Source organism: Drosophila miranda, chromosome 2, assembly GCF_003369915.1.
Source record: "Drosophila miranda strain MSH22 chromosome 2, D.miranda_PacBio2.1, whole genome shotgun sequence".
Classification (NCBI taxonomy): domain Eukaryota; kingdom Metazoa; phylum Arthropoda; class Insecta; order Diptera; family Drosophilidae; genus Drosophila; species Drosophila miranda.
In genome coordinates, this window is record NC_046675.1 from 9,094,677 (window position 1) to 9,121,152 (window position 26,476).

Genomic DNA, 26,476 nt, shown 5'->3' on the forward strand with positions numbered 1-26,476 from the left:
GACCCAGAAACAGGGCAAATAAATGTATTGTAATCTCTCTGTATGTAAGATCCTTTAGAATTCTTTAGACATACTTTACAATCCTTAAGATTCTCAAAGTCTATGTCTCAGTAGGTAAGATCGTTTAGAATCCTTTATTCATACTTTACAATCCTTAAGATTCTCAAAGTCTATGTTCTATATGGGACATCTTTTATATGACATGTATCACATGATCTTTCTAAGCTTTTTTCATCATAAAAGGATCTTTATGCGAAATAATAGATCAAAATACTTTAAAGCACTTCTGACAGATTAAAGATTCTCAAAGATTACAATCTTTATATAAAATATAATAAATCGATCTTGCAATTTCTTTATCTCTTTGATATTAACGAATATTTGAAGTTGATGAAGGTAGTAAGCAGCCAAGATCTTATACGGATCTCCATTCCAATTTCTCTATCTCTTTGGAGTTTTGGAAAACTTTAAGGTGATCAACGGTGGTGATCTACGGATCTTCTAATGGGCTTTCTTCTAAGAGACTCTTTCTTAGAGACAGACAAATCTATTTACGATAACTTATTCATATAATCCTGCTACTAATTGTAACAGTTACCTAAACAACATCTACTAACCAAAATAATGTTCTGCAACACAAGATCAGCGATCTTTTCGTACTTTTATTACCGCCAAAGAAGACCCAGCACTTCCAGGCTTCTTAAGTAAATCGTTATACCTGTAAATGTCCACAACTTCATATGAAGATACCAAAACACGCATTTCGACATTTCGATGTTGTTGCGATACAACAGCAACAACAACAAATAAGAGGTACGACACGTTGTGCGATCAACGTTCGATGACTTCGATTTGCTGGACACGATCGAGACAAAGTCGCTTACTTTCGCTTGGTCATGAATATTAAAGACATTAAGTAGGAACAATAACAACCAGCGAACAACTGCAGGAGCAGCAGATCACAGAATGGGGTGAGGATCGTTCTGGGATCGTTCTGGGATCCGGATCGGAATGGGCATCGAACTGTGTGGACAGAGAGATCTGCACACTGCACTTGATGCGGTTTGGCTTTGTGTGAGTCTTCCTCTTTTTTTTCTTTCCTTTTCTTTTTTTTTGTGGAAATGTCTGATCATGTCAAAAGCGTCGCAGCCCGTCATACAACAAACAACAATGCCTCATACCTCAGGGGCGGCTGGAGGGCGGTTGTTGCCACACCAACAACTGCAGCAACAACTAAAAGAACAACTGCAACAACAACAACAAGCACATCGGGAAGGAAAAAAAAAGGATTTCGTGTCGTTTTGTCATCGCATGTTCCCTGCCTTCTGGCAAATGAAAACGTGAGCCGGAGTTTCTGTTTGGTCGGTCTCCTGCCTCCTGCCTCCTCCACCTCCACCTCTGCCTGAATGCTTATAAATATGCATTTCTTGATATTTTTTATATGGCTGCCATATAATTTAGCCAAAACGAAAACCAATAAACAATGGATCGAGAAACAGAGCCAAAGACAGAGGCAAACCCAGAGGAGGAGAGACGAGACGAGTCGGGAGGGGACTCCCGACCAAGTGGAGGAAACTGAAGTTGCAATTTTGCTGTCAACAAAACGCCAAACGAAGACGCGCCAATGCCCCGGACAGGCTTTTGCCAGATGCCATCAGATACTCGAGAGTTACATCAGGCAAAGATGGGGAGCCGGCGAGATCGATGTGATTTGAACTTTCATCGCCGCCTGACCACCACTCGATGGATCCGAGAGTCAAGTGTCTGAGGCTCTCGGGGGACTCAGCGGCCATCCATTGGAATGCGAATCGGAATGAAATCAGCTTGGGTTGGTAACCTTTCTATCGTGCCTGAGATGCTACATTTAAATCATCATAACTCAAATTGCTGTTAACGTTTTACATAAGTACTGCTATCTGCGGCCCCAGCAACGATCCCAGTCATTAGGCAAAGAAACGCTTTTTGATTATTAATGATTTCCGTTCGATTTATCACACGATCGATGGTTGTATAGTGCAAGGTCATCAAAGGAACGTGTTGATTACCAGCACACAATAATACCAACAATAAATTAATAGGCACAGAGCACCAAACACCAGAAAGAAGGCAAAGGCAAAGGTAAGAGTACGGGTAAGGGCAAGGGCAAGGGATAGACAACCCGCGGCTTTCCTCGGTTCCTCGGTTCCCCATTTCTCTTTTGATGGATTGCGCCGTAGAGACAAGAGGAGCCAACAAATCCGTTTCTCATGTACAATGAAATTTGTTTGCTAACAATGTCCGCCAGCCAGCCAGCCAGCCGGCCAGCCAAACGGAACATTTCTCGTTTATTTATAACAATTTCGAGGCGTTAAATTGAACCAGCATTCGGGATCAATTTGTGATGATTCATTGCGATTTAATTTCCAATTTTAATGCTTCAAAAATGAACTTATAATCAACAATGAGTATTTCTCCATACTCTCTCTCTCTCTCTGTCTGTCTCTGTAATACTCTCCATTTATCCAGCTTGGATTTCCTACCGAATTTGTCCATAATTTATATGTTCCAATTTGGTTACAATGCCACAAAATCGGGCTACAAATATGTAATCCAACACTAATTGGAAGCTCATGAGGCGTCCGGCGATGGGGTCTTCGCTTCTAATGGCAAATGTTGCAAATGCTGCCCAGACAATGCTGGCTAAAAATGAAACTCGTTAAATATTTATGAGGAGCACGAGCATCGGATCGGTCCAGCCGGAGACTGGCTTTGGCCACCGACCGGCCCGGCCCGGCCCGGCCTGGCCAGATGTGTAGGCCATAATTGTGCACAGATTTTGATTTGGCGTTGCCTGCAGCAGCAGTAAGGCGGCAGTAAGTGCGATCGGACGACCCAACCCCAGGTGCTGCTACCAGCTACAGCTTCCAGTTGCAGCAGCCCTGACGCGGCCTGCCTTGCCCATGGCCATATACTCGTACCACTCGTACACCCAATGCTCCGGCTCGCACATAGCTGTAAATAAAAAAAAAAAAAAGGAAAATAAGAGAAGCAAGCCATGCCCAGCCCGGTACGGTCCAAGTGGCGGTGGCCCATAGCTCTCGGCCATGCACGAAGGCGCAACACTTCAGCGTCAGCGTCAGCATCAGCATCAGTCTCTGCCCCGGCTTTTAGCCGCAGCTTCAGATTCAGTTTTGCTGCACGAGACTGTGGCAGGACCGTGGACCGCGCTGTGGAGCCACAACCTGTTTCGTGGGAACATTACCTAGTCTGGCACTGACTCTGAGCTCTATTGCCAGATCGGGCTGCAGCAGCCCGAGCCCGAGAGCTCTGTATGCTGACCATTGGGCCTCTGACGCGGACGCTGACTTGGACGCTGACTGACTGACTGACGGACTGCCTCTTGGTGTTGTTGGCCGCTCATAAATGAAACCTGTTAAATGAATGAAATAAAGTGTTATTTGCTCGACTCACAAATGTTTCTTAGGGGCCCTCTTTGGGTTCTTTGGATTATGCGCTTCGCTGAGGTTCAAGCTGGGGATGGGCGCGTGAAGGGGGCACTCCCCAATATGGAATGCTGATTAAACGATATATAGTAATCGGTTAAGATTTCTATGATTTTACTTGAACTTAGAGCTGTTTGAAATCCACTAATTCAAATTCTATTAATTGAATTTTACAAGCGATCAGATCTCTTGACTTTATTTCGTTTCTTTTTAAGAAACAAAAAATGTGGCTTAAATCTTATGAGACTGTATTCAAAATTCTTCAGCAGATCCCTAAGTCTGCCCCCTAGTGACACGGTCCGTCAAGATCCATTACGATTCCATCTTATTTACAACCCAAGGCATCACAAGTTGTATTTAGGGTTTGTTTTAGGGACTTTAGAGACTTCCTTTCATGATAAATTCTATCTATATTCTGTTCTATTTGCTCAGATGTTAATAAATATGTTTGGATTGCGTTCGATACACATTCATTCCAAGATATATAGTTACTCTGAAACCCATCTACCATGGCACGTTCTCTAACGCTACCCTCACGCTACCATCTCTAGAACTCATCCCAAGGCACGTTTTATAACTCGTGTGTGTTTCTGTGTTCGAGTTGGTCTTCTCTTCTTCTCCTGTGTTTGCGATGTGCTCTGGTTCTTGGACTTTGGGAGCTTTATATTTTCTCGAAGACCCGAGAGCGGGATCCGTATGAAGTTTAATTTGATTTTTTTTTTTACACATATTCCTGGGTCGTCTGGTTCCTCTTCCACTTCGGCTTGGGACCTGCTATGCAGCCCCGGTCCCTGCCCCACGTATGTGTTTGTGAGTGACTTGTAAATTTTTTCGGTTTTGTTACTGGCTTTCCTGGTGTTTCTTTGGTGCGAGTATTGTTTGTGTTTGCGTACAGTAGTTGTAGCTGCATGTTTTTGTTACCTTTCGAGCTGGTCTTCAACTTGAGTTTTATTTTTAACTTAATTTCTTGCCCCATCCCCATCCCCATCCCCATCTCCTCTCCTTTCTGACGAGGTCTGTGGACTGGCGCATGTGTAATTCATATTTTACGTACGCACAATAATTCGCCAGTTTTGCGGCCCGAACCATATAATTTGTGGCAACAACAAAAGCCAGAAAATTTTGAGCTCAAGCTGATCCATTCCATGGATGGCATGGATGGAGCCCCGGAGACTTTGGACTCTCTCGGACTCGTATAAATGTGCGGGCTTTACATCATTTAGAGTCGCCTCGCAGACGTTTATTATTATTTCACGAGATTTACATTTTATTGTATATGTTTTAATTTAAATTTATAACTCGTTGCTCTGCCACCAGCCCTGTTCAGACCCCTCCGGCCGTTAAGATGTTGCCTTAATTCGACAATTTAATTTGGGTTTATGCTGCCTTAATAAGGGGAGCCATAATCTGCCGCTCCGCCGAGGGCTCCCCTAAAGGGCGCATTTTGTTTGCCTTATGTGAAATGAGGAAGCTATGTATGAGGCCCGGCTTTTGGCTGGGCGTGGCTCCGAGACTTAAGCTCTGCAATTTTTAGATTTTTTCTTTTTGCTGGTGAAACCATTTGCATTTGATTGGAAGTTAATTCCGGTTGTTTTCGTAACAAAATTCGGGTCACAAGAGTGGGGTTGTTTGGGGCATAAAAACAAAAGGGAGGTCTCGATTTCTTATAGAGTAGGTTTGGAAACGAGTGGAGTAACGACTTCCGTTCAAAACTTTTATGTTTAAGCGATGTGGCATTAAGTATTTTTAAAGAGATTTCTTTGGTTTCTACAGTGAAAGCTCTTGATACGGGCAGATCCCTTGGGCGGATCGCTGAACCTAAGAACACCTTTTCCCCTGGTCACAAAGTAAAGTCTTTACCATCCCAAAACAACACGAGAAGACTATATTCTTTAAAAATAAATTCTCTTATTTCACAATACTGAGAAATTGCTTGATGGAAAATAACTCCTTCGTTGATTTCTTCATCATCAGAACCTTCACTATAGGAAACCTATGGCCACACCTATAATTCTTACAGTTTTTGATTAAAATGTGTATACAAATTGTAACGAATTTATAGAACTTATGGGTTTTAGATTCTCCTTTCGATTCGGTGTGGGACAAAGGGCTTTAACGCGGCGCCAAAACCATTTAGTTCCAGTTGGTAGCCAGACACAAGGTTATGGCCACAACAATTTCTAACCAAGAAATGGACATGGACTTGGATGAGTAATGCGGACCGTTTACATTTTGTTCCCATGAAGAAAAATATTTAATTTGATTGCGGTTTTTATGTCTTCATTAGCAAAATGCTGGAAAAGTAATAAATTAGAGATTTGGGCTTCGCGGGACGGGACTCTCGGATCTTGAATCGCTTAAAACCGGAGGCTGGAGAGAGGGTTTGACCAAGAGTCTGTTGGGGGCTGGTTTCTGGTTGTGTATTTTCATATTATTTTCGGTGTTTGGCCATGTAATGCGCCGTGGACCATGCATGAAGATTAACACTTGATTAATGAACTCGATTATTCATAATTTGTTGTTGCTCTTCTACTCTTTGCTCATTCTTTTTCTGTCTGCCGGCTGGCTGCTGTCTGCTGTCGGCTGCTTACAAATAATTGAAACATTTTGCGGCTGCTGCGACTGCTTGGGGCACATTCAATGCTAATGCAACTTCGATTTCAAGATCATTAAGCGCTACATGGACATGTACATGCGCTTCCTTTGGCTGCCATTATTGATGATTCCAGCTCCAGCCACAGTTCCAGCTTCGTCCGCGACTCCAAGAACTCCACAAACACAATCACACACTTGGAGTGGCACGCACCTGTGTGCGTGTTAGCTGCACATCTGAGGTACGCAACTCGTCAATCAGTTGACCATGTGCAACCGGTTTGTGCCCCACTTCCAGTTAACTCTTCACTCGATTGATTTCATCCATACCCTTAGCCTGAAGTTAGATCTGCTTGTCGGGGTGCTTTGCATGGGAAGATTCTTACGAAACAGATCTGAAATTAAAGATTGGTAGCAGGTGTTTCCTTAATATATGTAGATCTTATTTAGCTAAAAGTATTCTTAAACTACGATCTATTCGGGTTCAAACTCTATTGGTCTGATTTTGCGTGGATAAATATGGAGTAGAAGTATCTCAAAGGACTTTGAAGGGGAATATTTGATCTAGAAATTTACAAAACAAAATCTAGTATAGCTAATGGTTATTGGTCTCTAAAAAGAGACCTTCCTTGATAAGAAATATCCTTAAGTTGAATACTAAATTATTTCCTTTATCTATAACAATTTATCTGAATCAATTCTAAACCAAAGACAAGTAATTTTTCTTAGTTTCGATTATTGAAAGTGTTTTTGTTCCTACAATATTCTGTAGAAAGAAGTCTCTTCATTATTTTCCCCAGAACCTTTCCATCTTTAATCTGAAACTTTGTTAAGCAAATCCCCATAAAATTCGACTTAAAATCTCTAAAAAACATTGAGAAAATCCTTTATAGCTCTCCTCTCTTTCGGAAAGAACATACACTCTTCGTGTTGTACCAATTACCAATTTGAGCTGTCGTTTGCACTTTTTTCCTTGGGGTTTTTTTTTTATTCTTTATTTTATCTGATTATCTAAGCATGTGTTGATTTTTCCTGGACACAGCGGCATAGCGCTTTTCCAACTGTCAACGGCGCACAGCCGTCGCGTCGAATGATTTGCAGATTCTGTTTGACAGTTGGTCCGGTTTTTCATTAATGAACATGAGCACCGAGCGACCAGACCCAAGGATGGTTCACTGAGATGGGGAGAGTGGGATGTTGGGGAGTGTGGATCGGGAGGAGAACACACGCACTGCAGTCAAGGGGATGCATGCGTTCGTTTTTGATTTATGGATCAGGAAAAGGTGGGGGGCACAAATGGGGTTTACGAATGGAGTGGACTCGTATTGGTGGCCGACTAGAATCGGGCATACGATTCTTTTCTGTTTCGTTTCGCTTCGGTTTCGGGCTGCGGCTTGTTCTGGGGCTGCTCCCCCAAGGTAACCCTAATGAAGATAATTTATTATGCGATGCCGTTTAATTAAAATCAGATAACCCAACCGAACCGACCAGCGAACCAGCGATCTTTCGCTGTCTGTTAAACTCAACTCAAGTCAGTTCCAACTCCTTCAAAATGCATACAGAGTCGTAGACATCGGCATTCCCAGACCCCATCTCCATCTCCAGAGTCAGCTTCAGCTCCATCCCCAGACCTGAATGTGGATGTGGATCCCACTTGGGCTCTGCCGAAATGTGGCTGCTGTTTGCTGGTGTGTTCTTGTTGTTACTCTTTTGTTAATTTCCCAGGCGCATGGCGCAGGCGCAGGGCCAGACACAACCAAACAACCAGATTTCGCGTTAAGTTCAACAACTTTTCGGGCAACAAAGTTGTTGCGGTCAACGTTGGGGATGTGGATGTGGATGTCGTCGTCTCCATCGTCATCGTCATCGTCGCCGGTGGCAGCTGTTTGGGACCATGCATGATTGGTATTGGTTCTTTATCAGGATCTTGTTTAGGCCATCTCGGTGCTTTGTTGATTTTGACTTTGACTTTTAATGCCGGTCGGCCTTCCTCCTGGCCGACTGGCCCGGCCTGCCTTCTTCTTCTTATCAACAAGATCAGTCCGAGTTTCACTTTTGTTCTCCGCTTATCCTCCGTTTTATCCATTTTGCCTTTGGCTTCATCTCCGTTTATCGTTGTTGTTGTTGTTGTTTCGGTTTGATATGCAAATGATTTTTAATTGTGTGCCCGCGCGGTCCATCTGTAGCCTTGTTAAGACTGAAGAAATCTCTATTTAAATGCTCATCGAAATGTCATTAAGGAGTTCTCCTTCCACTCCTTTCGATCGCTGCCCCCTCATCCTCATTGGAATGCCACACAAGAGGCGCTGTTGTATGAGTCAGAACATAAGCGGCAGGAAAGCTTTGTTAAGGGAGTTCCATAGCTTTTTTGCTTTTGCGAAGCTCATCTCATTACCGTTCCAGTTTGAGTATATGATCCGGTTAAAGGGACCTTCGTAATTAGAGCAAATAGCAAAGCATTGTAGCACTTTCCTTGTGGCTTTTGGGGGTTTTCTCCATTTCCGAATAGGTGGGCGGAGCACCACCATATCAAACTCTTAAGAGAACCCAGCGGCAAAGAGCGCCTCCAGCGATGCGGGGCTTAAAAGAGAATGGACTAGAAATAGGAAACCAAAGAGAAAGAGAGCGCTGGACTGCAAAGCTATTTGTATAGTAAGAGAGCTTTATAGAAAGAGAAGCAAATGAAAGAGAGCCATAGAGCCAACAACAATTTCCCGTAATTAAGACCCGAAGCTCACCAGGCAGGTGCAACTGTGCCCAGTTTGAAAGCCACTGGCCCGTTCAGCCAAGGCATCAAGTTTCCTTCCAGGGGCTTTTCCTATATATGAACGTAGCGCTGTCATAAATCAAAGCCGAGAGTGTGAAATTTTTTCGCCATCTGGCCCGGCTTCTTAAGGCCCGGGCCGACTTCATTAATATTTTCTAGCCGCGTTTTGTGTGCAATGTGTGTCGGTCGGCTCGGACGATCGGCCCGATCGCATTTTTAGCCATTTATGACTTAATTTCAATTACACGCATTTGGCCAAAAATATTTGTTGCCACTTTGCGGGTAATTAAAATGGCAACACGTGCACGACGACAGCACCAGCTCAAAAATGCTCTTGACAGTCGATGATGTGGATGCTGGAAAATGGAGCCGCTGTGGGGTCAAGGGCTGGGGATTTGGTGTATTTTTTATTATCTTTGTGGGGAAATAAGTTCTGATCTGTTAAAATAAAACCTTTTTTAAGGGGCACTTCCCTTAAGAACCCTCTATGGAAAAGTTCCATATCTAGCGTTTGGTCTGAGTTTCCCTATCTTGTGCAAAAACCTAACTGATTCTACCATTTTATTTTGCCAATTAATATTAAGAGAGCCCCTTTTATAGGTAAAACAACATACTGTAAAGAACTGTGTCCCTCTTGAAAATCTCAAAGGAGAGATTTTGACAACCTCCCGACTCGTAACTTTGGAAAAAATTTCCCAGCATACAGCATAAATAATTGCAATGCAAACGGAGCTTGATTAATTGATAAAGCCAAAGTTAATCATGGCCCCTGGCAATAATCACAATCGGAGCTGGTGGCATGCCTCATGGGTAAGCATATGACACACATTTGTTCCGTTCCGATCCGTTCCTGTGCTCAATCTGTCCGATCTGTCCGATGGCGCACCTTGCGGCAAGTCTCCCAGCAAGGTGCAACGACTGGCAGACCGAACAACGCCCCAAGAAGCCCTGTGTACCTGTGCCGGGGAGCTGGTCTGGAGCGGCAGTGGCAGTGGCAGTGGCAGAGGCGGCAGCGATTTTAGAAAGTCCGCTGGGTATTAAAACGGTAAAGCCAGAGCCATTTCCTTTTGCCCACCAAGAGCAGCCGTAACAGGAGCAGCAGGAGCAGGAAAAGCCCAGACTCGAAACCACTTGAAATCCAAAGCCTATATATAACTCGGTGGCATCGGTGGCAGCGGCAGCATAAATTTCATTGCAGACATTTGGCCTTTTATTAATTGTTTGACGGCGCCCGTGCCCATGACACCCCCCACCCCACCCCACCCCACTCCTTCCCACAGCGCTGCAGCCCCAAGAACCCAAAACTGCAACTGCAACTGCATTTTCCTCTCTCAGGCCCCGCTCTGGGCGTGATGAGAAATTTAATATTGGCAAACGGATAAAACCGCCAGATAATTATACATTTTGAGTGGCCAAAGCCAAAGCCAGTCTTTGGCTCGGACTTCGACTTCGACGTCTCTCCTTCCCCTCCCTCCCCACCACTCCACCGCCAGCTCCAGCTCCAGCTTCGAGTCAGTCTTTGGCTTGGGCTTTAGCTTTACAGTTCATGCGGCTCATGATAGTATAAGATTTCATTTCATTAAAGTGCATCACGACGGACGACGGACGGCAGGCGGAATCAATGAGCGGCGGCGGCTACATAGTTGTTGTCATGCCCCCCAATCACCAACCACCACCCTGCTCCCAATCCCAGTCCCAAACACAAACCCAAACCCAAACCCAAACCCAAACCCAATCCTCATCCCATTCCCTGCTAGCTACCAGCCAGGCAGCAGCAGACCATCCAACCCGACTCAACCTACCTTACTTACTCGTACTTTTCTTCTTATTGGCAGATTACGACGGCGGGGTGGCCAGGCGGTAAGGCCTGGCCAACTTATAATCAAATCCGATAAAAAATTTCATTATTGCTCCACAGCAGCAGCATCAGCGGCAGCCGAAGCAGCAGCAATACCCGACGTGAAAGAAAGAAAGGCTTCGGGTCTGCCGAAGCTTTGGACACCCTTTATAGAACGATTTGTAGATCCAATGGCAGTTACAAAAGAATATTAAATATGTCTAGAATTATGTCAGCATAAGGAAAGGTCTCTGCCAGAGAAAGCTAAATAGCATTCCTATGCTAACTTCTCTACCTCTGACACAAGTCCTGGCCAAGTCCTTATACCCTTTTGGCGAGTGTATAGGCAACAGCCATAACTGTTTTACAGGTAATTTCGATGTTGTTGGTACGAGTATGATTGTTGCTGGCTGCACTTAATTTTCGCATGCGCACTGAAACCGAGCCGGACTCATGATCGCGATTTCTTGATCTTCCGTCTTCCCGTTCTACCGCCACCACATCCCCATAGCCCCCAGGCCCCCGCCCACAGCCCACAGCCCCTCCTGCTCCTGTTTCGTGTGCGGACTCCATTTTGTGTGCCCGGGGCGCTTTGGTTCTCAGCCAACTCCAATGGCCACTGGAGGTCAGCACGGTCCAAAGGAATAGAAGAGCAGCCACAGCTTTTGATTCGAAATGGCAATCTCTGGCCTATCGCTGGGGCCACATAAATTGGGACGTGATTATGAAATAATTGCAATTCTGTACTTTGGACTTGCGCAACTCTTGCCGCAGACTCGCAGACAGAAGGCAATCAGTTGGCTCCGCTGGCATCCATTCTGCACCTTGGGGAGCCCTGAAGCACTGCAGCAGCACTGAGAGCTCTGCGGCAGGGAGCACCACTTCAAACGGGAGCAAGTGACAGGCGACAGATGATTGTGATGGCGAAGCAGCAGCCAGAGAAATCAAAGGAAATCGCAGAGGGGAAAAACCGGCATTCATTCATTACATTTGAGGGCAGGATCTGTTCGCGATGCCATGACAAATTCCATGACAACACCTGATCCCCGAGCAAAGAACTCCCTCAACTCATTTGCATGTGGACCTGTGGCTCCTGCTGCTCCAGCTCCTGCTCCCGCTCCTGCTCCTGCTCCTCTTTCAACATATGCAAATTAAATATAATTTCAACACTCGCATTTTTGTTGGTTCTTCTGGCCATGGGCTCCTTCCTCGGCCCTGCCTTACGGCCATAATTTACATGAGGTTAACACGCAAGCAAACAGCCACAAACAACAACAAAGAACCGGCCTTGATTATCTGCTGAAAATCGAATGCACGCACATGCCTCTGGATCGGGAAGAGTGGAGTGGGGAAGATGCTGCGTTTGGTGGGGGGGGACGAGGTACTGCAGCCGAAAAGGAAGTCAAGTTTGAAAAGGCTGAAAGAAAGAAAGAAAGAAATTCTATTACAATGTTGAAATATTGCCAAATCATGGCTCTGAAGTAAATAAATTTCCACGCCACCGCTCACCATGACCGCCTGAACTTCTGTCGTTGATGCAGATGCAGATGGAGCTGGAGTTTGAGCTGAAGCTGAAGCAAAGGCCGGTGGTGCTCCGCTCCATCTTCAGATGGTGGCGCGACGGAGGCACAGGAGCAGGCCCGGCAGCTAAAAGTCCCTGGCCGTGTATAAATAAGTAACCTGAGCTGCGCAACACGTTGCCTGACAGGGGCCCCAAAAACGGCACACAGCGTCGTCTCGTCTCACCTTGCCCCGCCGCGCTGCGCCACGCCATAGCACAGCACTGCACACCACGAGTCGGATTGGATCGGATCGAATCGCGAGGGAAGAACGCGGTGCGGAACCCGTTTAGATGCAGCCGCAGAAGCAGCAGCAGAAGCTCTGTGTCTCGGGCCGCCCTCCCGGCTCTCTGCGGCTAGGGGCATTTTGATTTATAAGCGATTTATGCACTTTGCCGCTAAGGTGGGAGTCGGATCGGAGTCCTCCACTTGACCGAATTCATGCGAGTGCCTGCCTGAACAAAGTTTATTCTCTCATGTAGGAAAATATTTATACTTTACATAGCCTCGTGAGGCATTGAATTTTGGATTTACTTGGGCGCTGGGCGCATTCATTCACATGATTCAATTGGAAAGCATTTGAAGTGTGTTAACAGTCCCCCGCCTTATCACCGAGACGTCCGTCTTATCTCCGCAGAGTCAACAATGGGGGATGTTTTATCTAAACCTTAACGGGTGCCTTGTTGGCAAAGAACCATAAAAGGCCCATCAGGCAGCTGGGCGGACTGTTGTTCACAGCTCCTTTCTGCAGCATGCGTTTGGCCTCGTCCAGGGAGAGCTCCACGACCTCAATAATTTCATCGTCCACACCGCCGCCGCTGTTGGCCTTATCGGCGTCGGACACCTCGCAGTAGTACATGGCCTGTTTGGCACCCGAAGCACCCACACCAGATCTGTAGGAGATAAAAAGATCATAAGTAAGCTTCGGCTGTCATATGTCCCACCTACTTACCTATAAACCATGACCTCTTCGATGCGCTCCACGGGCACATCGAAGCCGCACTCCTCGAGAACCTCCTCTCGTGCAATTTCAACCCAGCTCTTCGATTTGTCCACAATCCCAGCGCACAGCTCCAAGGTCACACCAATTGAGGGCGGAAATGCCTGGAGGTCGACATTATCAAAGTTCCCCTGCTCGCTGGCGATGACACCGTGGTACACCGCCGGACGGAACTGGCGCACTAGCACCAGCTTCTGCCGCGTTGAGTTGTACAAAATGATTGCCACGCTATCGTGCACTTTGAGCAGGTCCCAGTTCTTCTCCACGCCATTCTGTATGTAGTACATACGAAATGGCTTCACATAGGGGGAGTCAGCGGGCAGCGGACCCAACCAGATCTTCGATACGTTTTCCATGGTGTTAAAAATATATTTTCCGGGAGACAGCTGATGCCCAGCACCCAATAACAACAGAAGCTTATGGCAGTTGCGAGCAAGCTTTATGACATTTAAATCCTTATAAGAAATGGTCACACTGATATTTGGTTGTCGTTACGAAGATTTTTGAGCTTTATTGAGCAGAAACCACATCACGCCAACAAGCAGCGCCGGTCCGCCGTTTGTCGTCATCCCTGTTTTGACCAGCTCCCTAGCCTCATCCAGCGACAACTCCACGACCTGTATTACCTCCTTGTCTACTCCACCGCCCGCGGATACTCTCTGTTCATCGCACACCTCGCAATAGAACAATGCCTGCGCGCCGCTTGAAATTCCCACGCCAGATCTGTAGTGAAAAATCGGCTGTATGCTGTCGGCGGGTACATCGTAGCCACATTCCTCGAGAATCTCTTCCCGTGCTATATTCTTCAGACTCTGGTCCTTATCGACTTGGCCCGCACACAGCTCCAGCGTAATGCCCAGCTCCGGCGGAAACTTTTGCAGATCCACATCCCCATTGGTGATTGGCTGTTTGCGGCTCATCTGAGCTTGGTAAACTGCAGCTCTAAACTGCCGTACAAAAATTAATTTATCCCGAGACTTGTTGTATAAAACCACCAAGACACCGTCAAGAACTTTAACAATGTGCGTCTCCTTCTTCATCTCGTTTTCCAGGTAAAGAACGCAGCATGGTTTAATCCATTTGGATTTCGCGGGCAGTGGAGAAAACCAAATTCTCGTAATATTACTCAGTCGACCAACGGCAGACTTCTTTGCATCAAAACAACAGAATCGGCGCAGTCCTCCTCTAAAGAATTTAAGCATATTTTAAAACAGAAAAGAAACAAAAGTCAGTGGTAAAAACGACATAATTTGAAATAGTTCTAGGAAATGTTCTTTCCAAATATACCGTAAATATTACGATGACACATACAATTTTGCTAAAGGAATATCAAAATCGAGGAATATGGTTTCCAATAGTTCGCGGGAGAACGATTAGCCCATTGCAAGCCACGGGGGTATTTTAATATTCCACCGAAAATATTGACAATTGAATCATTTTATCGCAGTTCAGGTGAAAGATATCAATGTTCTTCTTGTAAGTAAAAAGGATGGGTAGGATTGATCTAGAAGAAGAAATATTTAAATAGAGGGGGCTTACGTGGGCTAGTTTTGAACCAAAATTGAGTCAAAATCTAATAAAAGCAGTTATTTAAAATAAACCAGTTAAGAAGAAAAATGGTTCATTAATTGGATACAATTTTGTGGGCAGGGACGGAGTGTCATAAGCGAGAAATATGTATAAAATAACTTGAATTCGTCAGTATACTTCCGGTATATTTTTGACATGAGGCTGTATATTTTGGTATATTTCTGAGGGTCGGACGATAGATTTTAACGTTAATTCCGCGGTCACACTAATCTTGGGGCGACAGTCGGTGCGTAAAAATATTTTTTCCTTTAGTCTCCAGCATTAGATAATAGCATTTTCCGAATTGGATTTGCAGCTGGGAAACGAATCCGATTGCAATATAGCCAGTGTGTGTATCAATTAAGCGAATATGCTGCGCTCCAGACTGACACAGGCAGCCTGCGCCGCCCAACGTGCGTTCTCCACCACCCCCAAGGTGCTGGCCGCCAAGCAGATGACGGTGCGCGATGCCCTCAACAGTGCCCTCGATGAGGAGCTGAGCCGGGACGACCGTGTCTTCCTGCTGGGCGAGGAGGTGGCCCAGTACGACGGTGCCTACAAGGTAAGCGAAAGAAAACCCTCGCAACATTTACCCCCTTGCCGATTACGTAAACAGCAGCGGCCATTGACAGTTCGCGGTGACAGCTGATGCACTGGGGCCACAGTAACAAGTCGAGGGGCAGGGCAGGGAAAGAAATGCGTGCCTGATAATGAATCTGAATCGTGTCTCGACCGTCTACCTACCGGTGGCTGCGTGATTGTAATTGGCAAGGTCACGCAAAATGTGTGTGACTCGTACGCTGATAACGCAGCGATAATACCGTCCCTTCTGATTTGTTTACTCTGGATCATTCAAGCTCTTATTTGGCGTTTATCTGTTTATAGGTTTCCCGTGGACTGTGGAAGAAGTACGGCGACAAACGCATCATCGACACGCCAATCACAGAAATGGGTTTCGCTGGCATTGCTGTCGGTGCCGCCATGGCTGGTCTGCGTCCCGTCTGCGAGTTCATGACCTTCAACTTTGCCATGCAGGCCATTGATCACGTGAGTGTTCCATCCCCCACATACGCCATACACTACTCCCTCCCACCACAAGCAGTAGCCTAAATACTCATATTATCTCATTGCCAAAGAGAAAACTCCAGTTAATGTGCCCCTCCCACTCAGCTAGCTAATACTCGTAGTCCAATTCAAGTTCATTACAATACCAGAGGGCGGCGCGTAATGGGATAATATGGGTTGAGCGGCTCCTGCCACCACAAAAAGCAATGCAAAGTAGATCCGGAATCTGTACCGTTTGACTAATTCCACCCCCATATTATCCGATTATGTGCAGGCAAAGATACTCAAGTCTGTCAAGCCTCCCATTGGCGACTGCCAGCTGCCTCTGCCCAAGATCATAGAAAGTCCGCGCTCCACCTGGCTGACGGAAATCAACGATATCCTGCACAAAGATCGCGTGGGCGATGCAACAATCATTTCTCCGCCGCTGGGCAAGAGAATACCCGACAAAATGGAGGCTGCCCGCCTCATTGTCATCCGACGACGCAAGATGAAGAAGCACAAGTTGAAGAAGCTGCGTCGCAAGATGAAGTTCGAGTGGGCCAAGGTTCGGCAGCGTCGCGAGATGCGCAAGGAGAAGGCGTTCCAGGCACAGCTCATGGCCCAGATCAAGCAGGCGGAATCGTTCAGTGCTGAGCAGCATGTGGCCGAGATCCTGCGGCAGGCCAACGATAACCCGTTGCCCCGCTTCTGGAAGGGACGACGCCTGCCCGCATTTATCATTAAGCAGAAATTAGGCATTAAGTGAAAGTTTAACCAATAAAATGCACATCGTATTAACTTGAATTGGACATCAGATCAGCTTCAGGGAAGAGGAGGCATCACCCATCACACCTTTACAGACCCACGATACAATCGCCGATTACCAGTAGTCCTTAAATAATTGAAAACATAATTTTTCCCTGCCATCATCAGATCATCAACTCTGCTGCCAAGACCTTTTACATGTCCGCTGGCGCCGTCAATGTACCAATCGTGTTCCGTGGCCCCAATGGGGCCGCATCTGGAGTGGCCGCCCAGCACTCTCAGTGCTTTGCCGCCTGGTACGCGCACTGCCCCGGCCTGAAGGTGATCTCCCCTTATGATACGGAGGATGCACGAGGCCTGCTCAAGGCTGCCATTCGGGATCCCGATCCAGTTGTGTTTCTGGAGAACGAACTCATGTACGGTACTGCATTCCCCGTCGACGATAAAATCCTCGACAAGGACTTTCTGGTGCCGATTGGTAAGGCAAAGATCATGAGGCCGGGTAAGGACATCACCATTGTGGCGCATTCCAAGGCAGTGGAGACGGCACTCCAGGCCGCCGCCGATCTGGCCAAGAAGGGCATCGAGGCTGAGATTATCAATCTGCGCTCCATTCGTCCCCTGGACACGGCGACCATATTCGCCTCGGTCCGCAAGACCCACCACCTGATCACTCTTGAGAACGGCTGGCCCCAGCACGGTAAGAGCTCGGAGATCCCCCTCTCACTACCCTAAATAAATATTAATTCGTTTCATTTTAAGGTGTTGGAGCTGAGATCTGCGCTCGCATCATGGAGGATCAAACCTTCTTCGAACTGGACGCCCCTGTGTGGCGTTGCTGCGGTGTGGATGTGCCCATGCCCTACGCCAAGACGCTCGAGGCGAATGCTCTGCCCCGAGTGGCCGATGTGACTGAGGCGGCCCTGAAAGTGCTGGGCGGCAAGGCGGGCAAGGCCACTGCTGCATTGAAATAGGCACAACCACACGCACAGGATAAGACCCGAAGCTAGCTAAATTTACTGTCCAACGAAAAAAAACAAAAAAACAAATGGACATACGCTGTCCCTAAATTAATGCACCGAATTACAAATCGAAAAGTGAAATGGAATGGTTTGAATTTAAGCAGCACCATTGGATTTTGTTTCTTTCAAACCTGCTAGTTGATTTATTTGGTTATAGAAATCTCTTCCGAAATTAAAAATAAAAACTATAAAAACTGGTCGAACTTTTCGTTGAAATTTTTCCGTGTTTGAAAGTGGCGCCTGCAAGAAACAGAGGCTTCCAAGTCTTCGAACACATGTGGAGAATAATGGCGAAATCCGGGCACTATGACACCGATTTGGGGCACCTTTACTTTAAACATATCTTTAAATAGGGCAAAAAGTGCCCCACAATGAGTGCTCCAGCTAAGAACGTTGGAGCAGCCACACCGATTGCAGAGAGACGCGGAAGACTACCAGAATGCTTGTAGATCTTCGAAAGTCACGACAGCCTTGTTCTGTTTGCGATCGGTAGAGTTTCACAATCTCTCGCTCCAGCAAGTGGCTGCGTTTTAAGGTGAGATGCAGATTAAAGTGCCTGAAAATCACTTGGATGAGTCTCCGCCTCTGTATCGGGTCCAGCACCTCCTGCTGCCCCACCAAAGTGGAGAACCTGGGAATTAACTACTACGCTCGCTTTTTAATTATCAATTATCAATAATTGCATCGTATTTTGTCTAAATTTTGTTTGTTATGCCGGCAAAGAAAAATGGTATAAAATAAACTATATCCATTTTATTTATATTTCAAATTTATAGTTTCCTGTCAAAATAGTAATTTTTACCGATTAATTTTTATGTCAAAGTTGTCCAATAATCGTATTTATCGATAGTGTGGCAATACGTATCGATATCGCACGGAGAGAAAGAGAAAAAAAGGAAAACCTGCAAAAACAATAACAATAGCAATTAAATGAAACTCGAAAACACAATGCTCTGGCTGTAATGGCAAGTAGCTCCAGCTCCGATGAAAGCTCCAAAGCCCCAGAGAATTTTCAAATATCCAGTGCCTCGACAAACGACGACGATGACATCTGTGATGGTACAGGATACACAAAGAAGAAGCCAAATGGAGGCAGCAGCGTAAAGGAAACCTCAGCAGCTGCTGCTTCTGCTGCAGTTGGTCTGCGATGTCCTTTGTGTCTCGGCTGCAGTGCGACACGCTTCCACTGTCGCAATTGCGTCAGAAATGGAAACATTACTCATAGCGCCACCGAAAGAGCCGAGAGGTCTGCTACAACACTGTGCACAGTCATTCAATCATTCTGTAAAGTACATGGGTTTATCTTTTTTTGCAGCCTGTCGGAAAAACAGCAACGGTATATCAATCTGCAGGCGGGTCTGAAGACATTTAGCAATCGCTATGAACGCCTCATACAGCAACACAAGTCGAACGAGAATCGCGTGATGGCCATCAAAGCCAAGCGCAAACAGCTGGAGCTGCTGCAGCAGCTGATCGGCAGCACCACACAACGGCTGCTGGTGCTGGGCGAGCGGCGCGATGAGCTGCGTCTGGCGAATGCCGAGAAGCGCAAGAACCTGCCCAAGTATCCCATCAAAGTGAAGATGCTGGAGGACTATGTGCTCGATCGGATCGAGAAGATCGAGAAACTGCGCGACACGCATCTCGGTCTGATGGACAACATCAAGCAGACGGCTCGTCGGGGCATCCAACAGCTGGTAACCTACATCTTTCCCATCACAGAGGTGGTGCTGAAGGACGAGCAGCAGCGCAAGATGAGCAACGAGCGCAGCGAGGAGGCTGAGACCATTGCGGCTCTAGCGGATGCCAAGAACACTTCGTATATACGTGGCAAGTGGGTGTTCCATGGCAGCGGCATCAGCGAGGTGCAGTACCGCATTGTTGGGCCCTCGCTGCCGGCCAATGGAGATTACACTGCTTACCTGGACTGGCTGTCGGACAACAAGGACGATGTGCCAAAGGCCACGGCCAATGAGATTACACCCAGTCGCTACGAGGCCTATCGCATTGTGGGCGCCCTCACGTACACGGCCCAACTGACTCAGCTGCTGAGCTTCTATCTGAATGTGCGACTGCCGCACAAGATTGCCTACGGCGACTTCTGCCGCAAGCTGCTCAACGAGGAGCAGTTCCTGCGCAAGGTATCCCGCGTCAACTCGAACATCATGTATCTGGCCTACACGCAGCAGGTGAAGCTGCGGGCCCTCAACGAACAGCACACGCTCGAGAACATTTTGGCCATACTCGATCTGGAGCGCAGCGACCTGGGCCGCTTTGGCCATTTGGATGTGACAAATGCGCCGCTCATGAAATCTGTCGACTCTCTACTAATTGGCATTGAAACGGCCACAGAATCCGAATCGGAAGGTGTGTAGAGAGCAGAGCTCCAAAGGATATAAATACATGTTTCTTCCTTGCAGATGAGAACTCTTTGCGCTTGGACTGGGAGTCGGTGCCCAGCCTGACGCCACAGCCAGAGCTGGCGGATCCCAATCTGATGCCGGCAGTGGCCCAACAGTCCACCATTGCCATGGTGCGGATGGCCGCCACCTCTATGCTGCGCTGGATCAAGTGAGAACCGGCTGCTGCTGCTGCCTTCCCCCGGCGACAGCAAGGCAAAGCACTTGTGTTATCTTTTACAAATTAGGCTAAGTTATCGAGCAGGAGGAGTGTTATCAGAGAGAGGTCATGTGTTGGGGGTCTTTTAGCATTATCTTTTTGGTCTACAGAACTAATATCGATATGTATATCTGTATATATCCTATATGCTGTGTGTAATAGTTGAGGAAGGCGTTTGAGTTTTTACATAACTTATTTTTTTCTCCTTTATTTAATAAAAATGGTTCGCTATAAATAACTAGATCCGAAAAAGTAAAAATTACACACGACTCGACTAATTCTTCCTTAAACGACAAAATGTTGGATGTATATATGTATAATTAGAAATATTTATAATTGTATGAAAAGGAAAGGCGAAACGAAACGAACACGCACACATTCTTCGGTACAAAAATGCTTGAGCATTCGACGAGGACTCTACTGTCGACTACTGTCCTGTTTAATTTGAATGAAACCTGCACAGCACACAGTTTACAAGATGATGGAGGCATCTTCCCCGACGAACCCCAGAGTTATCCGATGGTAGAGGGACTTATGCTAAACGAACTTCGTTGGCAGTTGTTGTAAGATGGATGTGGTGTTGTTGCTGGCTGCTGCCTCGCTGGCAGCTGAAGGCGGGGAGGGCTTTACAAATACTTGTGGCAGTGTATGGGTTAGTGGGACGGAACCGGAACCCCCATGATGTGAGCTACTGGCCACAGAGACCGGCACGGGCACGGGCACCGCCACAGAGCCGCCGCTGCCGTTCAGTAGACCCAACTGATGATCATAGCTGGCCAAGGAGCTCATCGAGGAGAGGACGAGGGCTGCTGCCATCGCCTCGTGATTGTAGAATGCCGACACTGGTGCCTTCGATGGCTGTGCGGCATTAAGCAAGGGTCATTGATGCGATGATGTTCCAGCTCCACCGTTTCCGGTTCCGGCTCCACCCTTCATGACGCCGCCGCCACCGCTTGGTGACACGGAAAAATGGTTTTGCCAACTATTTTGAAGTGTCATATGCTTCTCAAGGTTTTTCAGGTCGGACAACGTCTTCATTACTTGGGCGTTGCTGCTGAGATCGTAGACATGTTGCTGTTGACCCACAGTCATCCCTCCACTGGGTCCCACTCCCACACCCACACCCACTTTGGCAGTGTGATGATTATTGTTTTTGTTGTTGTCCTTGTGGTTGTAGATATACATGTTGTCCGTTTTGAAGCCCAGTACTGATGACGCTCCATTGGCCTTCCCCGCTGTGCCTGTACCAGTGGCAGTCTTTCCCTTGCTTTGAGTCTTTGTCTTTGTTTTGGAGGTTTGCGGCTTCGCTGTCGCTGTCACCGTTGCCATCGCCATTGCTCCGGCTGGATAGACACCCACAATCTCAACGCCATCCGATTCGCTGCTGCTCTCCAAATTGACCGAAGAGTTTTGCAGCTGAGTGGCGTAGGAGATGCAGCTACCGCTGTTGGGGCTGGTGCTGCTGTTGATGCTGCTTCTGCTGTTGGTGCTGGTGATGACGGGCGTCGGCGTCGGCTTGGGCGTGATCGTGATGGTGGTGGAGGAATGTGCAGCCAGCTGCTTTGATGTCTGCAGGATGTCGCTGGGACACCGGTAGTCATCCAAGTTGATGACATGCGGCGATGGTCGCGCTCCACTGATCACCTTGGAATGTGCTGCAGTGCTGCTGCTACAGATGCTGCCTGTTTGTTGACTGTTGATTGTCGTGATGCTAGGATTGCTGCCGGCGGCAGCTGCCAGCGTTGCCGCTGTTATGAGATTGTACATGCTCTGGTGTTGGTCCGATGTCCTAGTGGATGCTGCAAGATCGCCGAGCATTCCCGCCAAGGCAGCCGCCTGAGCCGATGTACTGGGCATACACAAAAGGCTCTCCAGATTGCCAGCAGCAGCACTCACAGGTACTGCTGCAGCCGGCGTGACCTGGATTTGAGGTGGGGGCTGCTGCTGCTGGAGCGGCTGGTGCTGCTGATGCTTTGGCATCTTTGTTTTCGGTGGCTTGGTGGTTTTGCCGGTTGGCTGCTCTTTGAGTTTGCGCTTCAGGCTATTGGATGAGGCACTTGTAGCTGAGTCCGTGTCCGAGTTGCCGCGCGAGCGACTTGGTCCTGCTCCTCCTGGCGGCAACTCGTCCACTACTTGTCTTATATAATTATTGGCCTGCGGCAGTGGCAGTGGCTCTGGAGTGCCAGCCGCAGCAGCGGCCGTTGGTTTCGCTGCAGTCTTCGTCTTCTCTGTGGACCTTCTGATGGAGTTCTTTTGGCGGTTGATTTCACGCTGCAGCTCATCGTAGCGCATCCAGCCCATGGGCCACAGTTCTACGACCTTCTCTTTCATATAACCATTGATGAAGTCCTCCAGCGAATCCTTGCGCTTGCCGAGCACAGCGTAGGAGGTCCAGCGTGCATGATAGACGCTGAACAAAAGGTTTCGCAGCTCGCTGGTCCACTGGAACTTCTTGCGCGGCATCTTCGGCGGCACCTCCGAATTGACATCCGCCGCTCTGCAAATGTGTTAGAAATGAGGGAAAACCTAAAGGGAAAATGATTCCAGTTATCTTACGCCTGCTCTGCAAAATGATGCAGCTCCACTTCGTAGCTGGCTATTGCCTTCGGCATGGATTCGGACACCGCACGCCGCAGACTTTCCAATGCAATGGTTGTCTTCGTCCTCTCCTCCTTGGACCGCAGTGCTTTGCCCTTGCGCAGTATATAGTATTTGGGCAGCTGCAGCTGGTACTCCATGTGCGAGAAGACCATATTCCGCTCGTTTCGATCCGTGCAAAGCAGTGCCTCGTAGACCCTACAGAAAAGAAAAGATTTATCGCTTAGCAGTGCTTGTCAGATGTCTCTAGAAAACTCACTTTAAAAGCAGGGAGCTGAGATTGTTGTCCAGCGTGAACTTTTTGCCGCACATGTCGCGGCTTTTGACCGTCTCCTTGAAACAGTTGACGGTGTTCACTATATCCGCGTCCAGGGATGTCGGCAGCTGCGTGTCAGCCGTTCGCAGATCTTTAAGGGGGAACAAATATAAAATAGCAATATTATCTCTAAAAATATCTCTGCGAGAGAGAGACATACTTTCACCAGCTTGGCCTTGGCCTTGGCCCTGGCCCTTGGGCGTTTTATCCATCGTGGCCTGATCTGGGACGGAGTCGGTGTCACAGCTGGTCTCCAGATCATCCGTGGAATGGCACTTCAGTTCGCCATTGACGACAGTTCCTTTGACCGCAGCTGTGCCGCTCTGTGACTTGAGGAAGCTATCCCTTTTGGCCTTGAGCATGTCCTTGACGGTCGTGGTCTTGACCACCTTCTTGAGGGCCTGGGCCTGCGCTTGACGCACCTCCGAATCGGAATTGTCGACGGCACTGGGTCGCGGCGAGTTCGACGAAGAGGAGGTCACGGTCAGCGTTTTGGTGGGCTTTGTGGTGCTGGTGGTGCTGGACCCAGAACCACTGGACTTTGACTTTGACTTGGATTTGGTTACCCCAGAACCCGACCCGCCACCGCCAGAGCTGATCTTCGCTCTCTTTGACTGATGATTGGATTTGTACTTGTCATTGGAGTTGGACTTTGCTGTGTTCGCAGAGTCGCCATCGTCCAGGCTCTCGCTATCGGAGTCCTCCTCATCATCATCATCATCATCATCGTCAGATTCCTCCGACTCGCTGTCTGATGACCCATCACCATCCGATCCGTTGTTGTTCTCTTCGTTATCCTCGCCAGACGAGGATGAGGAGGAAGAAGAGGATGAACTTTCGGAACTCGAGGAGACGATGCGCTTGCGCGATCTCTCTGGCATCTTGATGATCGCATCCGTTCGAGTGGTGTAGGATTTCTTGGTCAAGGGTTTGAACTCTAAGGCGCCGCTGTTGATGTAGAAGCCCCCCTCAAGGGTCTCCACCTCCTCGGGTATGATTTCATCGTACTGCAAAAGGGAAATGGGAAACCTTTTAGCCCAGAATTTCGATTTAGTTTTGGTCAAATGTGTAGTACCGCTTCTGAATTGTCAATGAAGGAGTCGGTGTCATCGTAGCCCACGCCAATGTCCCGGTGATCTTCCCTTCTGTTGCGTCCACGTCCTCTGGCATAGGCGGTGCCATACTTGGCCTCCAGCTCTTTGGCAATGCGTTGAACATCGTCATCGTTGTCGGCAAACGGATCGCTGCTGCTGAAACCGTTGCCAGTCTTTAGCTTAAGCTTCTTGGCCTTTTTCTGTAACACAAAACCAAGCCTTAGCATTGAGAGAGCTACTGGATACCCTACAGGGGAGGGGGTACATACTTTCTCCAAATACAATAGCTTCGAATAATTAAACTCTGGATAGTTGACGGTGTCCGTCTCGAAGAGTTTGAGATTGATGCGAATGCTTTTCGTTGTCTTTGCTGGCTTGTTTTGGACGGCCGGCACCTCCGGCTCCAATATGTTGCTGCCGAATCTCGAGAACACGGATTCGCTCTGGATGATTGAAGTAAGGGAGACACGCTTATGTTCGCCCCCCCTCGACATTTCCGAGCAAGCGGCAAGCGCACACGCACACGCACGAGAGAAGAGAACCTTCTTTGCTTCCTGCCTTCCCGCCCTTTTGGATGATAGCAGCGCGAGGCCGCCGCCAGCAGCAGCGCCGCGTGTTTCTTCTTCTCCTCTGTGTGTCACACGAAAACAACGTCAACGACCACTCACACTCGCACTCCTCTCCCACCTCTCCTGCGACGGTGGACGGTGGACGGGGGACGAGGAGGGATGTGTCTCTTTCCGTTTCTGCACGTACACCACCAACAACAACTAGCCGCAGCCTGTTTTCACTTTTACTCTCCTTTTATATTATTTGCAACCGAACCGCAGGAATTCAACACACAAAAACAATCTTTAGAAAAACATAAACAAATGCGAACGCGACGGGCCCTCGGTTTTGATTCCCGAAAGTTAATCAACAGCGATTTTCGCTCTGCTCTTTCTTTATCTGGCCGCCCCCCGCGCGCTTGCAGATGCAGGCCACGGATTATTTGTCACTTTTCTGCAGTTTGGGAAAGAAAAAAATTTCGGTTTAATTTACTCGCTTGCCGGCACAAAAACAATACAAGTCGCATATTCGGTGCATCCGGGACCACAAACACTGGCTAATCGCACTTAAGTAGGACACATTAAACAGCATGAAATACGCGCTTTTTCAGTTTTGCGCTTAAAAGTATCTTTCCCAGCTACCGATCCATTTTTCACGTTCGAAGTTTTTTTTCCGCCAGTCAGAGAATTCGATGGTCAGGGAGGGCCGTGGATTTATCAGCTGTGACCGTGTACGGTCAGACACTCGCAAATATACCGTCGCATTTTCAAAATATATCGTAAATATACTGACGAAGTCAAGTTCTGTTATAGATATTCCTCATTTTTGATATTCCGTTGAATATTACTAGCTATATGGAACATTTAACCATGCCTACATAATTTTATACGATTGATGAATCAGTTTTCTATTTAACTGGTGTATTCTTCATACTTGCTTTTATTGCGTTTTGCGTGAAAAGAGGTTTTAGCGAAATAAGTCAAACGAAAAACAAGTAGCGAAATAGGTCAATCAAAACAAACGAAAAGGGAAATTCGTTCATATTGCTCAATTTTAATATTCCATTGAATAATGCTGGCAAACTAAATCTTTCAGTAATGCCCACATAATTGTATCCCATTAACGAATAAATTTTCTACAAGATTGGATTGTTTTTAATCTTTGCTTTTATTGTATTTACTGTAAAAAAAGGCTTAAACGAAAAAGTCCAACCAAAAAAGAGTCGCAATGTTGCTGGTATTTGAAGACGTGATGTGTGTATATCCCTTTGTACACCCTATTTCGCTAATTTTATATGAAGATCGAACGTAATTTATTAAGACCTTTTCTCAAATTGATATTCTTTAGACATATTCAAGTACCTTATTAGTATCTTGTATTTATTTATGTCGATCCTGATACCTACTGAGCCTTGGAAGACAAACGTATTCACAATTCTATAACATTCATTTCCCCCAGGGTATGTGTGCCTGGAATTAGCAACATGTTTGTGTATGGAATGAGACTCATTGTTGCAAAAGCGAAACTGCGGCGAATCGGGTATTGCCTATATTTCAAGCTATAGATTTTCCCACTTAGCTTTATCCCATAGATAAATGCATTTTCTACAAGATTGCTTCTTTTAATTATCTTAAAGTATGTTATTTTGACTAAAATACGG

General features: G+C 47.1%; 6 protein-coding genes across 8 annotated transcripts; 2 read left to right on the plus strand and 4 right to left on the minus strand.

The window, feature by feature from the left end:
• Nucleotides 1-11,553: 11,553 nt before the first annotated feature.
• On the minus strand, nucleotides 11,554-12,620 carry LOC108153976. Its single transcript, XM_017284073.2, has 2 exons — nucleotides 12,188-12,620; nucleotides 11,554-12,095 (listed from the first exon to the last, which is right to left on the minus strand). Exons 1-2 carry the CDS (start codon nucleotides 12,450-12,452, stop codon nucleotides 11,971-11,973), a joined length of 390 nt encoding a protein of 129 aa, XP_017139562.1. The 5' UTR covers nucleotides 12,453-12,620; the 3' UTR covers nucleotides 11,554-11,970.
• A 69-nt stretch (nucleotides 12,621-12,689) lies between these two features.
• Nucleotides 12,690-13,649, minus strand: LOC108155652 (uridine diphosphate glucose pyrophosphatase NUDT14). The gene is made up of 2 exons (XM_017286603.2): nucleotides 13,190-13,649; nucleotides 12,690-13,130 (listed from the first exon to the last, which is right to left on the minus strand). Exons 1-2 carry the CDS (start codon nucleotides 13,591-13,593, stop codon nucleotides 12,899-12,901), a joined length of 636 nt encoding a protein of 211 aa, XP_017142092.1. The 5' UTR covers nucleotides 13,594-13,649; the 3' UTR covers nucleotides 12,690-12,898.
• Nucleotides 13,650-13,711: 62 nt separating this feature from the next.
• Nucleotides 13,712-14,901, minus strand: LOC108155651 (uridine diphosphate glucose pyrophosphatase NUDT14-like). Of its 2 annotated transcripts, none has more exons than XM_033388239.1 (2): nucleotides 14,777-14,901; nucleotides 13,712-14,422 (listed from the first exon to the last, which is right to left on the minus strand). In XM_033388239.1, the coding sequence occupies exon 2, from the start codon at nucleotides 14,275-14,277 to the stop codon at nucleotides 13,729-13,731; it is 549 nt and encodes a 182-aa protein (XP_033244130.1). In that variant the 5' UTR covers nucleotides 14,278-14,422; nucleotides 14,777-14,901; the 3' UTR covers nucleotides 13,712-13,728. The 2 variants fall into 2 exon arrangements, with proteins under 2 accessions (XP_033244130.1, XP_017142091.2); XM_017286602.2 differs by lacking the exon at nucleotides 14,777-14,901 and adding an exon at nucleotides 14,549-14,718.
• A 46-nt stretch (nucleotides 14,902-14,947) lies between these two features.
• Nucleotides 14,948-17,839, plus strand: LOC108155650 (pyruvate dehydrogenase E1 component subunit beta, mitochondrial). 2 transcript variants are annotated; one of them, XM_017286599.2, is made up of 5 exons: nucleotides 14,953-15,053; nucleotides 15,123-15,368; nucleotides 15,692-15,853; nucleotides 16,787-17,318; nucleotides 17,381-17,839. In XM_017286599.2, the coding sequence occupies exons 2-5, from the start codon at nucleotides 15,177-15,179 to the stop codon at nucleotides 17,590-17,592; spliced, it is 1,098 nt and encodes a 365-aa protein (XP_017142088.1). In that variant the 5' UTR covers nucleotides 14,953-15,053; nucleotides 15,123-15,176; the 3' UTR covers nucleotides 17,593-17,839. The 2 variants fall into 2 exon arrangements, with proteins under 2 accessions (XP_017142090.1, XP_017142088.1); XM_017286601.2 differs by lacking the exons at nucleotides 16,787-17,318; nucleotides 17,381-17,839 and adding an exon at nucleotides 16,146-16,657 and having other exon boundaries at nucleotides 14,948-15,053.
• Nucleotides 17,840-18,484: 645 nt separating this feature from the next.
• Nucleotides 18,485-20,521, plus strand: LOC108155649 (beclin 1-associated autophagy-related key regulator). The gene is made up of 3 exons (XM_017286598.2): nucleotides 18,485-18,886; nucleotides 18,956-20,007; nucleotides 20,061-20,521. Exons 1-3 carry the CDS (start codon nucleotides 18,603-18,605, stop codon nucleotides 20,213-20,215), a joined length of 1,491 nt encoding a protein of 496 aa, XP_017142087.1. The 5' UTR covers nucleotides 18,485-18,602; the 3' UTR covers nucleotides 20,216-20,521.
• LOC108155648 (yemanuclein) lies at nucleotides 20,466-25,523 on the minus strand. The gene is made up of 6 exons (XM_017286597.2): nucleotides 24,537-25,523; nucleotides 24,249-24,467; nucleotides 23,334-24,180; nucleotides 23,117-23,264; nucleotides 22,816-23,055; nucleotides 20,466-22,756 (listed from the first exon to the last, which is right to left on the minus strand). Exons 1-6 carry the CDS (start codon nucleotides 24,759-24,761, stop codon nucleotides 21,139-21,141), a joined length of 3,297 nt encoding a protein of 1,098 aa, XP_017142086.1. The 5' UTR covers nucleotides 24,762-25,523; the 3' UTR covers nucleotides 20,466-21,138.
• Between the last annotated feature and the right edge of the window lie 953 nt (nucleotides 25,524-26,476).